The sequence below is a fragment of the Carassius auratus genome, chromosome 14, assembly GCF_003368295.1.
Source record: "Carassius auratus strain Wakin chromosome 14, ASM336829v1, whole genome shotgun sequence".
Lineage (NCBI taxonomy): Eukaryota > Metazoa > Chordata > Actinopteri > Cypriniformes > Cyprinidae > Carassius > Carassius auratus.
This window is the reverse complement of record NC_039256.1, coordinates 17,544,753-17,559,379: the sequence shown is the minus strand read 5'-3', so window position 1 is coordinate 17,559,379 and position 14,627 is coordinate 17,544,753. Positions and strand designations below refer to the sequence as shown.

Sequence of the window (14,627 nt, the reverse complement as noted above, 5' to 3'; positions counted from 1 at the left end):
TTTATAATTTAGTTATCCGTGGTATGGATGTTAAATAACATACGTTAAATAAAAACTAAAACGTTTTACCTATTATTTAAAGTCCAAAAAAATGTTTCCGGTGACGTACATTATACCAGCGATATATGGCACGTGGGTTCGTTGTTTTTCAAGGTTGCATAAACTGTAGCGATGTTACTGTTCTTTTAACATATTTTACGATTTGCTATAATAATGTACAAGATTTTAGGAGCATCGGCTCTCCAGTTCTGTACTCGTAGCTGCTTAAAACATGTTTCAAGACAGCAGCTGTCAAAGGAACATGAAGGATGTTCGTTGCTTCGACGATCATTTATTTCCAGCTTGATATCAAAGGACTTGGCAATACATTTGGGCAAAAAACAGAGGTGCAGCTCACCCAGAAGTCTGAGATGTTATAGCACACAAAAAGGAGCTAGGAAACCAGCATCGAATCCACGTCAGGAAGTCTACACTTTAGTGGAGCCACAGAAACAAGAACAGTTTGTGTTCCCGGACTTTGATGAACCAGTGGACAATAAAGATGATGAGCAGCCAGATCATCTTTTGCATGATCTCACAAGTAATGCAGAAGCAAAGCCAATGCATAAAAATCATGGCAATTACATGCACCTTCGAGGGCTGGAAATGCAAATGAAACATTTAAAGGTCTCTGCTAAGTCTGAAGTGGAGGAAAACTCATTGATTGAGTTCCACGATAAAGGATTCCCACTGGACAGACGCACCAAATCAAAGAAGATTAAAAAGCAACAAAAGATCTATGGCACTCCTGACGTGGACGTGGCAGTCGGTGATACCTGTTGCTCCGGCTGCGGGGCCCTCATGCACTGTACGGACCCTGAAATCCCTGGTTACCTGCCAAGTGAGAAATTCAAAGTGTTAGTTGAAGAGGACCAACTGAAGAAGGCAATATGTCAGAGATGCTTTTTAATCAATCACCACCAGAAAGCTTTGAGTGTCACCATGTCCAAAGAGGAGTACAGAGCGATTGTCAAGAGAATTAAATCAGAGAAGGCTTTGGTGCTGCTGATTGTGGATCTTCTGGATCTCCCGGACTCCATCATCCCAGACCTTCCAGAGCTTGTTGGGAAGAATAAGCACATTGTGATTTTAGGAAATAAAATAGACTTGCTGCCCGGAGATGCTGAGAATTACCTGCAGCGTATCAAACGTCAACTGAGGGCATACTGTGAAAGCATGGGCATTTCTACCATTGATAACAAAGACATCCACCTCATCAGTGCCAAAACGGGATATGGTATAGAGAACCTTATAACGAGACTGCAGTCAACCTGGAAGTACAAGGGAGATGTGTATTTGGTCGGGACGGCCAATGCTGGCAAATCCACGCTGTTTAATACTCTACTGGAATCTGATTATTGCAAATCCAGAGCCTCAGATGTGATTCATAAAGCTACTATATCTCCATGGCCTGGTGAGATATTTCATGCAAGATAATTAAGCAAAATATTGGCCTAAATCAGTAAATATGATATGCATTATGTATGTTTCACAATTAAACTCCCTGTCAAAAGTTTGGAATAATAGAGGTATTTTTTCAGAAAATCATTCAGATATCATTTTTGAATATGCTGATTTGATGCTCAAGAAATATTTCCTATTAGTAAAGTTAAAAACTTTTTTTATATTTAATAGAAACCATGTTACACTACCATTATAAAGTTTGGGGTAGATAGATTAAAAAAAAATATTACAATAAATAAACAATACTTTTATTCAGCAATGATGCATTATTAATCAAAAATGACATTTAAGACATAATTATAATGTTACAAAAGATTTTGATAAAAAAAAAAAAAACATTTCTTTTAACATTTTTATTCACCAAAAATGCTGAAAAAAGTGTCACATTTTCAAAATTGCATTCAGTATAGATTATTAAATATGTTTCTCAAACAGAAAATCAGCAAATTCGAATGAGATCTGAAGAATCATGTGACACTGTAGAGAGGAGCAATGGCTGCTAAAAATTCAGAAATAATAGACATTTTGCAATATTTTCAAATGAAAAAGTGATCTTTTAAATTGTAATATTATTTCACAATAGTATTGTTTTTACTCTATTTTTGAGCAAATAAACATTCTTTGTGAGCATAAGAGACTTCTTCCAAAAACATAAATATAACAAAAAAGTTACTCCAAACTTTTGAGCAGTAGTGTGTGTATAAGACAGGAATGTTTCAAGAACTAAAACAAAGAACAAAGAGCTTTTTATTTAGCATGCTTGACCCTTTTAGTAATTTAGGAGTGTGTTGTGCATTCCTGAATGATTACGCTGTTAAGATATGATATGTGACCCTGGCCGTGAAAACTTAGCTAAAGTCTTTTTTATTTAGTTTTCTGTTTTCTACATAAAATAATCTAACCTTCACAAGGTAAAGAACATTCTGTGAAAATGTAACCTTGATATCTTTAACATCGCCTGAGTAAGCCCGTCAAAAGATTTCAATCATAGTAAATTTAAAAGTTGAAATCAAACTTTGATGCTTGATTTCTCATAATTCAATTTTAAGACTTTAGCCTAGATTTCACAGAGGGTCACATATTGATGTCCAAGTTATTTAAACTGTTAAGAACCCATTTTTCTGTCCACTGTAAATCTAGGGACTACATTAAATCTGCTGAAGTTTCCTATCATCAACCCGACCCCCTACCGGATGTTCAGACGGGCAGAGAGACTGAAGCAGGCATCTCATTTGACAGAGGATGAAATGAATCCTGAAGAGCTGAAGAGAATCATACAGTTCAGCAAGCAGGGATACTTGGTTGGTGAGTTTGTAAGTTTTGTTGTTTTAGGAGCCCAGAATATATCGGCTCTTATCGGTCATTAGCAGATATTAGAGATCTGTATCGGCAGATATTGAATCTTTAAATGTGATTCTTGATACAGTTTTCTCTCATTTTCATTTATATGTAAGGAACAATCGAATGGTTGCAATGATTCGTGTTTTTATGTTGTTGAAGTAAGTCTCTTATGCTCACAAAGGCTGCATTTATGTGATCAATGTTACAACAAAAACAGTAGTATTGGGAAATGTTTACGAAATAAAACTTTTTTATTTTAACATTTTCAAATGTAATTTATTTTTGTGATGGCAAAGCTGAATTTTAAATACCCTTTTTTTTCAGTTTTTAGTGTCACGTGTTCTTTCAGAAATGATATTTGTTAATAATAAATTAATAATCAATAACATTTTACAGTTTACTTGTATTTTCCTTCTTTTAAATGGGAGGCAACTAATTATTATTAATATTATAATTTTTTTAGGTCACATTGGAAGGACATTCCTAGCAAATCAGCCACCCAAGAAAACCCTTGTGGAATTTGATCCTGACAGTCTGAGCTTTGGAGAAGACCTGGAGGAAGATGTTAAAAAGAATCCGTCCTTGGACTCGTCCACAGATGCAGAGCTCAGTTACAATGAAATCAAAGATGCACACTGGTTCTATGACACCCCAGGCATCATGAAAGAACATGACGTAAGTCTCCCTATTCAAACTGTACTCACAAAATACACATATTTTAAAAAGTCTCTCTTTATGAATCATTCACCACTAAGGATTTTAATCAAAATGTAACTTTCCAGGTTCTCAGCCTGTTGAATGAGCAGGAAGTGAAGCTTGTGGTTCCTACACAGGCCATTATGCCAAGAACGTTTGTAATGAAGCCCGGTATGGTTTTATTTTTAGGGGCTTTGGCACGCATTGATTATTTGGAGGTAAGATTTCATTTTACATATGAAAACAGTCTTTTGATGAATCTGTCCCACACCAAGATTGCTCTGTACTCTCTCTAGGGGAAAAGCTCATGCTGGTTAACAGTTGTTGCTTCAAATCGCATCCCGGTACATATCACCAGTTTGGACAAGGCTGATGGAATCTACCAGAAACATGCTGGGAATACCCTTCTTGCAGTATGTATAAATAAACACACAGTCTTCTGTATCACCTGTCCCTTCAGAAATCAGATGAATTTGCTCATTTGGCCCTCTAGAAACTTTTCAAATTATTATCAGTGTTGAAAAGAGTTGTTCTATATTTTTTTGTGGCAAGGTCCCATCTGGTGGTGAGGAGCGCATGAAAACTTTTCCACCACTTGTTGCTCAAGACTTTGAACTCCAGGGGCAGGGCTGTAACACCGCAATCACTGACATCAAGATCTCATCTGCAGGTCATTTTTTTGGGTGTCTTTCCAGTTAGCTTTTTAGATCGTGTAAGGTTTTATAATAAATCTCATGACCAAATCTTAAAAGGTCAAGTCTCAAAAATGTGACCAGCCAAGGCTCATTATACATTTTTTTTTTTAAATATATTTAATGAAAATCAAATTTATGTTGTTTTTTCCAGGCTGGGTTGCTGTGACAGCAGCCGAAGGAGATCAGCTGTTGTTGAGGACTCGGGCCCCTGAAGAAGCAGGACTATGTTTGCGCACCCCGTCTTTACTGCCCCATGTCGTGAATCTAAAAGGACAGAGGATCAACAAAACTCCCGCCTACAAGACGAGAAAGCCACAGGCGCTGGTCGACACAGGTTTGTCCGTGAAAGCTGCTGAGAGACTCCAAGTGAGAAAGAAAAATTGAGGTGTTTCTGTTGATATCTCTTAATGCTTTTGTTCTTCAAAATATTGTTCTGATTGAACTAAATGTACTGCTTGTATGCTACAAGTAAAGATGCTATTAATGTATTGGTTTTTATACTAAAATGTATAAATGATTATGAATTTACCTGATAAATAAATGCCTTTCAAATAAAAAAACTTTTATTTTATTGAAACAACTAGAGCTAAACATACAGGTCACATAGTAAACTGTTTTAAAAAGCCATTATAAAAGTCATATCAAGAGGACAACATTATAACATTATTACAACATTTAAACTGATATAATTTGACTTCTTTTACTAGTAAATGGAAATGGCAGTCACACACGAGATTACAAAGATGGATAAATGGCACAATCTAAGTTGTGACCTGGCAACATGCAATTCTAAAGAAAAAAACAAAACAGCAGTGCTTAACAAAAAAAGGACAAATTTACAGTGATGAAGTATCCAACCGTCTAAGAGTACAGTTTTTCAGGTGCACCGGAGTACCTGTGGATAGTACATTTTCTAGTTTTGCATCTGAAGCCTGTGGTTTTTCTCCTACAAACTACATCTTGCTTTGGTAATAAACCCAAAAAATCAATATTGCACAATGCACTAAAGGCAAATTATTTCTATAACTTTTCTCTTGCAGTATTTTTTTTCTTCCTTTGTAGTCAGAATAACATGGCAAATTCACTGATATACAAGGGATGTATATCAATGCATTCACCCTCATATTAAAAAAAGACACAAAAAGGTCTGTTCAATATGATTAGATCAACTTTGGATCAACAGATTTTCAATGCAGATAACCAATTTGATCTGTGTAAGGGAATGTTGCTTGGGTAAAATACATAGAAAAGACAAGTCATTCTTTAATTTGAAGATCAATGAGATCTAAATATCTGAGATATTGATAAAAATGATCAAATTGATTGTCTGAGGCACTGAAGAGCAAAATAAGAAAGGAAAATATGTACAATTTATATACAGACAAAGGCAACAAAATCTTTGGACAGAGCATGAAACTGAAATATTACCAGAAAATTGACAGATAAAATAATCTACATACTCAAGAAGTGAGAGTTACAATGCTAAGTGTAAAAAAAAAGAGAGCAAATTTACAATGAATGAAAAAAAAAAACTACTATTCCACAAATATTACAGACTACATGCTACTTTCCTTTAAGGGCAGAGCAAGTGTAATCAATGATAGACCTCCAGGAAGTGTACAGAAAAATGTAATGTTTAGCTTATGTGAAACAGAGCCTCAAAGGTAAGAGTATGGTTAGTTGTCAAGTGCTCTCTAAACTGTAAAAGGGAACAAAAAAGAAACAGTTGAATACAATGACATTAGCCAGCTTTAAACACACACTCTGCCTCTTGCTGACCAGAGATGGAGGCGCTTCAGTGGAGTGGAACTGCACAAAGACACTGAAAGCCCCATTATCTTCAGGGCTATTCAACGCTGGACCACCTGGGTTTGGCTAATCTGAGCTCTCCGCAGGGATTGAGGGAGAAAGTGTACTTGCTTTCAGAGCATTTCTCCTTTTTGTTGCTTCTGAGTAGTGTAATCATAAACACAAGAAAACCCTGGTGATCCTACCACAAGCTGACAATGGATTTAATTTCTGAATTGAAAGTATACAGTGTTATTTTAATGTTTCATGTTGCATCATGGCAAACTAAAAACAGGCATGGATGTGGTCATCTGTTATGAACTGTAAAGCCATCAAAAACAATAAGAACCTTATTTTTTATTACAACATGAACAAGCTTTGTTCAGTCAGAAGTCTAGGAGAACCTCAAAAACTGTTTTGGGCACTGTTTTCATATGAGATACCCCTCACTTGTCACTCTGAGCCGCCCCTTCTAGGTAATACACATTTACTAAATGGCGGTTCAAGTGGCGACGGTAGTCCAACTCAAGAGAGAAGGTACGGTCACAGAAGATACACGTGTGACTGAGCAGTTTGGATGGAGATGGAAGCTCTTCTGTTGGAGTCTCTGGAAGTTTCTCTCCACCCTCGGTGGCAGCAGCCAGTCCATTAAGACCAGAGTCGTAGCTTCCTTCAGAGGCGCTATCACTGATGTCACTTCCCCCATCATTACTGTGGATGCCTTCGTCATCCTCTGCGTCGGTAGATTTGCGACCAGGTGGACCAGGAAGTTCGAGAGTTGGGCTGAAACCCGGAGAGGTCTCGTCAGTAGGTGATGGCATCTCACTTCCGCTGTCTACATCTGGAATTTCTTTTGGTTCATGTGGGACCTTGTTCTCAGTTTCTTCAGCTTGCTCAGAGACTGGAACTTGGGGTTGGAATGGAGCTGTGAGTTCCTCCACTACAGAAGCAGTCTCCTTCGGGTTTCTCTCATCTTGGCAGGTCACTTCTTTAGATGTCTGCTCATCTGGTTGGTCAAGTATCTTCAGTGTTTCTGTGGTGGACTGTTTTTCAGCTTCTGGAGTGTTTCGTTTCTCTGGGACTTTGCTTTTCTCAGGTTTCTTTGCATTTGCCTCAGCATTTTTGGTTTTGCTCTTCAGGGCATGTAAAACCTCAGGTATTGTGCGAATTCTCTCTGGAGCACCAGAACTTGTTAATGGCTTGGCTGTATCTTTTGTTGTGCGCTTGACCCGCTTTGAAGGACAATTAGTTTCTGTGGAATCAGTCGCTGGTGCTTTCATGTTCTCTGCTTTTCTTTTGAGAGGTTTGCTCTGGGTATCTTTTTCATGGTTGACCTTAGACAATTTTGTCTCCCTCTTGCATGGTTTCTTGGGTTGAGATTTCTTGCAATCTTTTGTTCTTTCTTTCTCTTCAGTCTCCTTTGCTTTCCCATTCAGTAATCCATTTTCTTTTTCTAGCCGCTCTCTTTCCTCTTTCTCATTTTGCTGCTGCTGTTTCTCTAGAAGGTCTTTCTCTGGTCTTTCTTTATCCAAATCTAGTCTTTGCTCAACAATAAGTTGATGTTTTGCAATAACTTCATTAGCTGTCTCCTTCAATGCCTTCTCTTTCTTAGGACGACCTTTCATTACTTTCTCCCCAGATTTAGGGGATTTCTCTACCTTCTTTATTTCCTTTTTATTAGCTTGTTTATCATTGCAGCCCTCTTTTTGTGCCACAGCAATGTCCACAGTTTTCACCAAAGTCTTTCCTTTAACCTTCTTATTGTTTTTCGGCATGGTCTTTTTCTCTGCAGGTTTTTCATTGAGTTGTTTGGTTGGCTTTCCAGATTTTTCTTTCAAAGTGACATCTGGGGTTTTCTTTGTGGTCTTGTCAGTCAGCTCAGTCTCCACAACAAGGGTGGGTTTAGTGGGTTTTTTAATAGAGAGGTTGATGGGACCTGATTCAACATCATCCAATTCTCCCAACTGCTTGTCCTCACTTTGCCTTGATCCAGGATGGTCTGTCGCAAGCTTATTTGGCGAAATGTCATCTGTGTCAGTCCTCTTCACGCGAAGCCTTACCTTTGATACATCCATCGAGATATCAGAGTATCCTGGGTGTCTGGATTTGATGTGATACTGCAAGTTGCACTTCTTGGATGCAGCATATTTGCAAACTGGGCAAAGAAACTGGCGAGGGTTTACATGGAGCTCAACGTGCTTTTTAAAGTTGCTGCGATCGGCTGTCTTGTATTGGCAGTAGGGGCAGCTTAGGGGCTTGGGTCCATTGTGGACCTGTCTGGCATGGCGGGTCACCTCGTGCTGGTTGGCTGCCAGGTAGCTGCAGTTGTCACATTTGAAAGGCCTCTCACCTATTCCAGACAGACCATAAGGAGAAGGTCATGGCTAAACAATGAATCTTTTATTTTAACTTTTTGAGAAAAACACAGATGCAAGCCTCATGCGGGGGATACAGATAAAAGACACATACAATACAGAATCACATTCTAATTCACTCTGTATACTACAAACCGTGTACCATTTTATCCAAAGCCATCTGGCTCCACGGAGTGCAACAAAAGAGAGAAACATCATTGACAAGATGAAAACAGAGGCCTTGAGCACATTTGCTTTGTTCCAAAACCCAGGCAGCTAAATAGTCACGTCAGAAAATGCACTCACTTTATAAACTTTTATAACTTTTAGACTGAATTAACTCCTATGACTTTTCCTAAACCTCGAACAAAGTACTTTCAAGGGATAGTTCACCCAAAAATTAAAATTCTTTATTTTTTACTGACGAGATGCGCATAACGATCGGCCGATCGTGATCGGAGCACCCCTATCAAAAATACCTTAATTTGTGTTCCGAAGATGAATGAAGTTCTTACGGGTTTAGAATGACATGAGGGTAAGTAATTAATTAAACAGAATTTTCATTTTTGGGTGAGCTATCCCTTTAAACCTGATGCACCATCACATGTATTTTACAGAGAATATATCCCAGAATACACTGCAACAGGTTTAATAAAAAATCTAATAAAATAAATAATTCCTTACATGCTATGTATTTTTATTATTTTCTTCTAAATATCATATAATTATCTTAGCTGTTATTGGCTAAATCTATTAAAATTCTGCAAGTTTTGGAACAAGTCAGCTCAGTAGGTTTTGGAACAGATTTATTACTTCAAAATCTGGACTGGAATTAAACAAACTGCATTATAAATCTTAAAATATAACTATATATACTAATTGAATTTCAGCACAAGACTATTTCAACAGACGGACAAGAGACTCACCTGAATGTGTTCGCATGTGTCTGGTGAGATGAGTTTTTTGGGAGCTGGAGTAGTCACAGTATATGCACTGGAACGGACGCTCACCTAAAAGGAGAATCAAATGAAATAGTTTTAATTTCCCCATATATTTCTGATTATATAAAAGTAAACTTAAATCAATGTGATTTTACATTGAATTGAGACTTAATGCAAAAGTTTAGATGTACCAGTGTGGGTCCGGATGTGCTGTATGTAGTTATTTTTGCGGTCAGAAAAATATGAGCACTGGTTGCAAGTGAAAAGCTTGCTGGGAAAATGATTCCTCAAATGTTTCTTCCAGTGATACTGACTGATGGTGGTATAAGCACAAATGGTGCACTTGAACACTCTCTGGTCTTCACCCTCCTTAGTATGATGTTTAAGGTGTGCCATGTAGTGGTCGTAGCGGTTGGTGTTGTATCCACAGCGTTCACAGCGGATCACGCCTTTGGAGTTACTCAAACTTTCACTATTCTCTGGGTTTGGCGTTTGAGATTGGCCCGACTCACTGGCCAGATCGTCGTCAGAGTCAACCACGCCATTTACCACCGTCATTTTCTTGGCGCTGTGAACGCGGATATGGTGAATGAAGTCCTCCTCATTCTCAGCCTGGTACTGGCAAGGTTTACAAAAGAAAGGCTTCTTCTTCTTTGTGTTGGATTCGAAGATGACAACCGGGGTGCGCTTACGTTTTTCCGCTAGTGAGGATTCCAATGGGGTCTTTTCAGATGGGTTGGAGAGGTCTTCTGCTCGCTCCATTTCAACCTGCTCTATCACTCTTTCTGTCACCTCTGGTTCAACCCGAGTGGCATTTTCAGCGTACATGCTCTCAGACATCTCCGAACTGTCAAGGCTGTATCTTATAACACCCTCTTCCTCGCTGTCAGAATAGCTGTTGCATCCAACGGTCTTGAGTTCCACCATTTGTTTCTCTTCTGCATTGTAGTCTGAGGAAGCCGACTCGGATGAAACCACCACATTAGCGAGCATCACTAGCTGAGGGGCTGCCACATCATTGCGAGGCAGCTCGGGAAGGTCATGGCCCACCTCTACAGGCATGAAGACACCAGCAGCAGCTGGATACACAGTCTGAGCAGACATGCTCAACCAGCTGAAATGCAAAAACAAACACTGATTTTAGTGCCACTGAAAAGATGGCTGGCATTTTAAGTTGTAAATTGTAGTAAAGTTTACAAAAATGTGTGTGTGAAATGAAAGCAGAAGACTGAAAGGATGTGAGAACTGTGACATCTTCTCAGATCAAGTCATCTGACGATGACTAAACAAATGGTTCCTTCTAAATTAATGATTCAATTGAAACTCGTCATTCTTGGAGATAAGAAGTCTTTGCTGAGCCAATATCTGATTGATTAACCCCACGAGGATAATGCTATTTCAAATTTCCACTCCTAAAAACATTTTAAATAAGAAACAAACAAAGCCTAAACCAACACATCTTTACAGAGCCAATGAAGTACCCTGTTATTTCTTATATGAAGTCTATTAAAGCAATAAGCAGCTTTAACAATAGGTTATTTTAGGGAATTATAGCAAACAAGCATCTATATTCCAACGTGTCAGAGCTCCCAAACATGTATGGCAAAGCTCCTGAAAACCAGTGATTTCATTCCTAAGGCATGATTTGTTTAAGATGCAATCTAACCAAGACAAGCATGAAATATATTCAGGGCAACAATAACAAAACACAGTTGATGTTACCGAGTTGCATTAATTTCAGCCAGAACTTTGTGGAGCACCTTTTTTCTGTTCACTGAGAAAACAATCATCATTTCCCACCAAGGAAAACCTTTACTTTGTATTTTTGTACTCATTAAAGAAAAGAAAAAACATGTCTGATTAAAATCTATGCAATTAAGCCTTTTGATATTTCAGCTCAAAATACTTTACTCCTTAAAGTTTTATATTTTTTCTAAATACTATATAATATTTAGAGACACTAAATAAATTTTAGTTTAAAATACTATTTATAACTAAAACTGTATCATACAAGAGATTATTATTTCTAAATGCTATATAGGATACTTTTAAAATATATGGGTCTTTTTTGTATTTTCTTATACTGAGAAAACAAGGTCACAACGTTTAGTTAAATCTGCTCTAGTGTAAGTAAAATCATGGCAAACATAGCCATGCGTTTGTGTGTGTGTGTGATCAGGGTATAAGGCCTGCGAGTTTGCATGCTCAGAAATGTGTGTTCGGCCATTTTAAAACAGCACCACTAACTTCTACCAGTGGAGGAAAAAATATAGCCGTGGATGTTGTGAACTCAAGCAGCATGACATAAATGAACATTGAATTACCTCATTCAATCAGAAAAGCACCAACATTTTGCTCTAAAAAAAAAAAAACCCTCAAACAGGATTTGCGTGAAATATGACTGCGTTTAATCAAAGTTGTCAAAATAAGGAGTGAAAAACTTTGACCTTGTTGGACAGCTCCAAACACACCCGTCTGAAACAAACGAAGAGCGAGCTACAGATCGCTCGAAATATTAAAAGACATCATGTTATAATCAATTAATTCAATAATCGTGTAAAAAAAATAATTCTAGTGAATATGACAACAGAAGTTGCGTTACAAACCTTCACCAAGATGGAAAAAACTAAGTTACTTGTCCGGAAACTGCATGCATGCAACAACACACACTACGCACGACAACCCAACAAAGTTACACTTTTTATTCAACACAGTCGATCGAAGATCATGGTGATGATTTTATGTTTCATTTCTCATCAATTTGATGCACTTTTTATTTGGTCAGCATGTGTGTGTGTGTGTTAGCCGTGGTCCTGATCTGATCTCTCTCCGTGCTGAAATCAGCCCTGGACAGCGCCTCTCCCTTTCAATGCAACCCTCCATTTTCACGCCACTTACTCAAACTTAGTAGAGCTCGTACGCGACACAAAACAACACAAAACCACACCCTAATCAGCTCCAAACCCCACGGAACCAAACCAGTGAACTCACCAGCGGTGTTCGCTCGTTATTTGGCGATGTTGTTGCAGAAACAAGTTACGGAAGAAGTTATTTCCAAACTCTCAAATCGGTCGAGGAAGTACGCGAGACTCTACGCATTCCAACACATCTCTCTCGCGCAGCCAGACCTCGCTCGCTGGGAAGGCGTGACGTCAGCGCGCACGCTCACGTTCGCACGCTCTAAAAGTTTACTATTGTGTGTTTTGTTTTAGTGTGTGGACTGTGAAGAGTGACACAGTCTGATACTAACAAATAAACGAAAATATCCCGACGACATTTTGAATGGGCGCTAGTAGTAGCCAGTTTTGTATAAGTTGTTCTCATTGTTCTGTATTTGTTAACTCCTACAGCTACACGTGGCAAACAGGCAACGGTAAAGTTAAGCTGTGTTAAGGAATATTTCTACAGGGCGACATTGGGCAGCTGAACTCACAGGATCAACACAAGTGCTGGGCAAACAACTAGTGAAGATGTTGGGGGATGCCATTTATTTTCCACTACATGGTGTTTGTTTTTTCCCATCCGTTTTTTCCTAAGAAAAGGAATCTGGTGCTTTGGACAAACTTGAAAACCCATACTGACCTTCAAGAAAAGTGTGTGTTTTAATCAGGGCCTAAAGTTATAGAAAAAAAAATGTAGCTGGAAATAGTATGTATAAGAGACCAAATCTTAGAAAATGTGAAATATTTTGGATCAATTTTGATATATAGCTTTACAAAAATATACATAACATTGTATAAAATTGTTTTTGTTAAATACAACGACTTTTTAGGATCACTTATTTAATACCCCTTTTTTAAGAAAATAATAATAATTAATAAATTGACATGAGCTATTTTAAGGTTAATAGAATGTGCACTTTTCATGATGCTTGCAGAAGAGAGTGCCTCAAGTTATTTTTTTATTTTATTTTTAAGGTTGGGATGGTCTCGTGTGATGGTCTGTTGTGTCATGGGCATCAAGTTAGAAGCCCACCTTGAGGACCTTTCCCAATCCTACCCCCCTCTCTCTCCCACTTCACTTCCTGTCTACTCTGTCTTATTGTAATAAAGGCAAAATGCCCCCCAAAAAAATAATCCTTTAAAAAAACTTTGACTTTTTTTTCAAGCAAATCAACTAAAATGGCAATAATAATGTTCTGTTACTGCTTTTAACATGCTAAATCTCACTTAAACATACTCATTGATCTGCATAGCTATAGCAATGGTTTGTTTGTCTCTTTTAATGGCCTGAAGTTCACTTAGTTTAAAGGATGGATGCTTCAGAGGTGTGTTTAAACAAGGGAACCTGACGAGGTAAAATAAAAAAATGCCCATTCTGTATTTTGATCATTTAAGTTATTTTGACACTAAGATATAAAGAGCTCATAACAAGTTAGTCAAGGTCAGTAACAGTGAAACAGGGTTTATATTTGTAAAACGTTACCCTTGATGCCAAAGTCCTCTGGAAAAAAACAATGTTTGAAAAAACAAAAAACAAACCGCATTATTTGACTTCTGGAACATCATCAAGGCAGCTTTGCTCCATGTGAGCAAGGCCGCTTTATTTGACAAATATTGTTATAGTTCTTTGTGGCCACATGGCGGCGTTAAACATCTACGGGAGAAGAGAAATGTAAGCATGAATCTGGGAAGTAACTAACTTATACTAATGTATTTCTAATTCAAACATGAGCAACCCATCTACACGCCATTTTTGTCATTGTCATTCTTTGTTTTATTATTATTATTGTTGTTGTTGTTGTTGTTAATAGCAAATTTAATCCCACTGTGACCAAATGATACTTCTGAGTTTGAAGATGTTTTGCAGACAGTTACATTTTGTGTTCAGAATGAACATTTTTATTTTCATTTTTACATTTCGTGGCTGGCCTGAATAGTCACATCACATGACCAGAGCTGTTAAATACAGGTTTGTCGTTCTGAAAGATAATGTAGGTGTCTGTCAAAGGAAGCATATTCTGTACTGTATTCTATATTTTAAATGTAAAGGGTCTATTGATCAATTATGAAAATTGTCTCATATTATACATTGTGATCACTGTAGCCTGTACGTGACCAGTGGCAGTGGGTAGGTTTATTAATCTTGAAATAATCCTGAGAAAGAAAAAAAAAAAGCTTAAAGTGTTTTTTTCTTCTTTTTATATCGAGCTGCAAAGTAACATTTCTAGTTTTTAATTTTCTGTACGAAAATAAGAATATAACGGAAAAGAAATGTATCTCTGCTGAAAAGTAAAACACGTGTTGGACTTAAGTGGCACAAGAAACCATTGCCAAACGCAACGCTCAGGGGACTTTTATTGTGAAGTT

The 14,627-nt window shown here is 37.7% G+C and overlaps 3 protein-coding genes across 3 annotated transcripts in view; 2 read left to right on the top strand and 1 right to left on the bottom strand.

Annotated features, from left to right (window-relative positions):
- Positions 1 to 14,627, top strand: part of LOC113113858 (RING finger protein 44) — a 1,123,463-nt gene that overhangs the window by 634,655 nt on the left and 474,181 nt on the right. The gene's annotated exons all lie outside the window — the stretch shown is intronic.
- On the top strand, positions 105 to 4,795 carry noa1 (nitric oxide associated 1). Its single transcript, XM_026280360.1, has 7 exons — positions 105 to 1,453; positions 2,644 to 2,808; positions 3,308 to 3,519; positions 3,627 to 3,758; positions 3,837 to 3,953; positions 4,093 to 4,210; positions 4,387 to 4,795. Exons 1-7 carry the CDS (start codon positions 214 to 216, stop codon positions 4,617 to 4,619), a joined length of 2,217 nt encoding a protein of 738 aa, XP_026136145.1. The 5' UTR covers positions 105 to 213; the 3' UTR covers positions 4,620 to 4,795.
- Positions 4,789 to 12,462, bottom strand: rest (RE1-silencing transcription factor). The gene is made up of 4 exons (XM_026280348.1): positions 12,310 to 12,462; positions 9,510 to 10,432; positions 9,304 to 9,387; positions 4,789 to 8,373 (listed from the first exon to the last, which is right to left on the bottom strand). Exons 2-4 carry the CDS (start codon positions 10,420 to 10,422, stop codon positions 6,470 to 6,472), a joined length of 2,901 nt encoding a protein of 966 aa, XP_026136133.1. The 5' UTR covers positions 10,423 to 10,432; positions 12,310 to 12,462; the 3' UTR covers positions 4,789 to 6,469.

What these genes read in the sequence shown, in the direction of transcription:
- rest (XM_026280348.1), bottom strand. Translation starts at nt 10,422, where the DNA reads ATGTCTGCTCAGACTGTGTATCCAGCTGCTGCTGGTGTCTTCATGCCT. An exon ending in GCACATCCGGACCCACACTG is followed by an intron (nt 9,388 to 9,509) that starts GTACATCTAAAC and finishes TTCTCCTTTTAG; the next exon opens with GTGAGCGTCCGTTCCAGTGC. An exon ending in ACACATGCGAACACATTCAG is followed by an intron (nt 8,374 to 9,303) that starts GTGAGTCTCTTG and finishes TGTCTGGAATAG; the next exon opens with GTGAGAGGCCTTTCAAATGT.
- noa1 (XM_026280360.1), top strand. Translation starts at nt 214, where the DNA reads ATGTACAAGATTTTAGGAGCATCGGCTCTCCAGTTCTGTACTCGTAGC. An exon ending in CACGCATTGATTATTTGGAG is followed by an intron (nt 3,759 to 3,836) that starts GTAAGATTTCAT and finishes TACTCTCTCTAG; the next exon opens with GGGAAAAGCTCATGCTGGTT. An exon ending in CTGGGAATACCCTTCTTGCA is followed by an intron (nt 3,954 to 4,092) that starts GTATGTATAAAT and finishes TTTTGTGGCAAG; the next exon opens with GTCCCATCTGGTGGTGAGGA.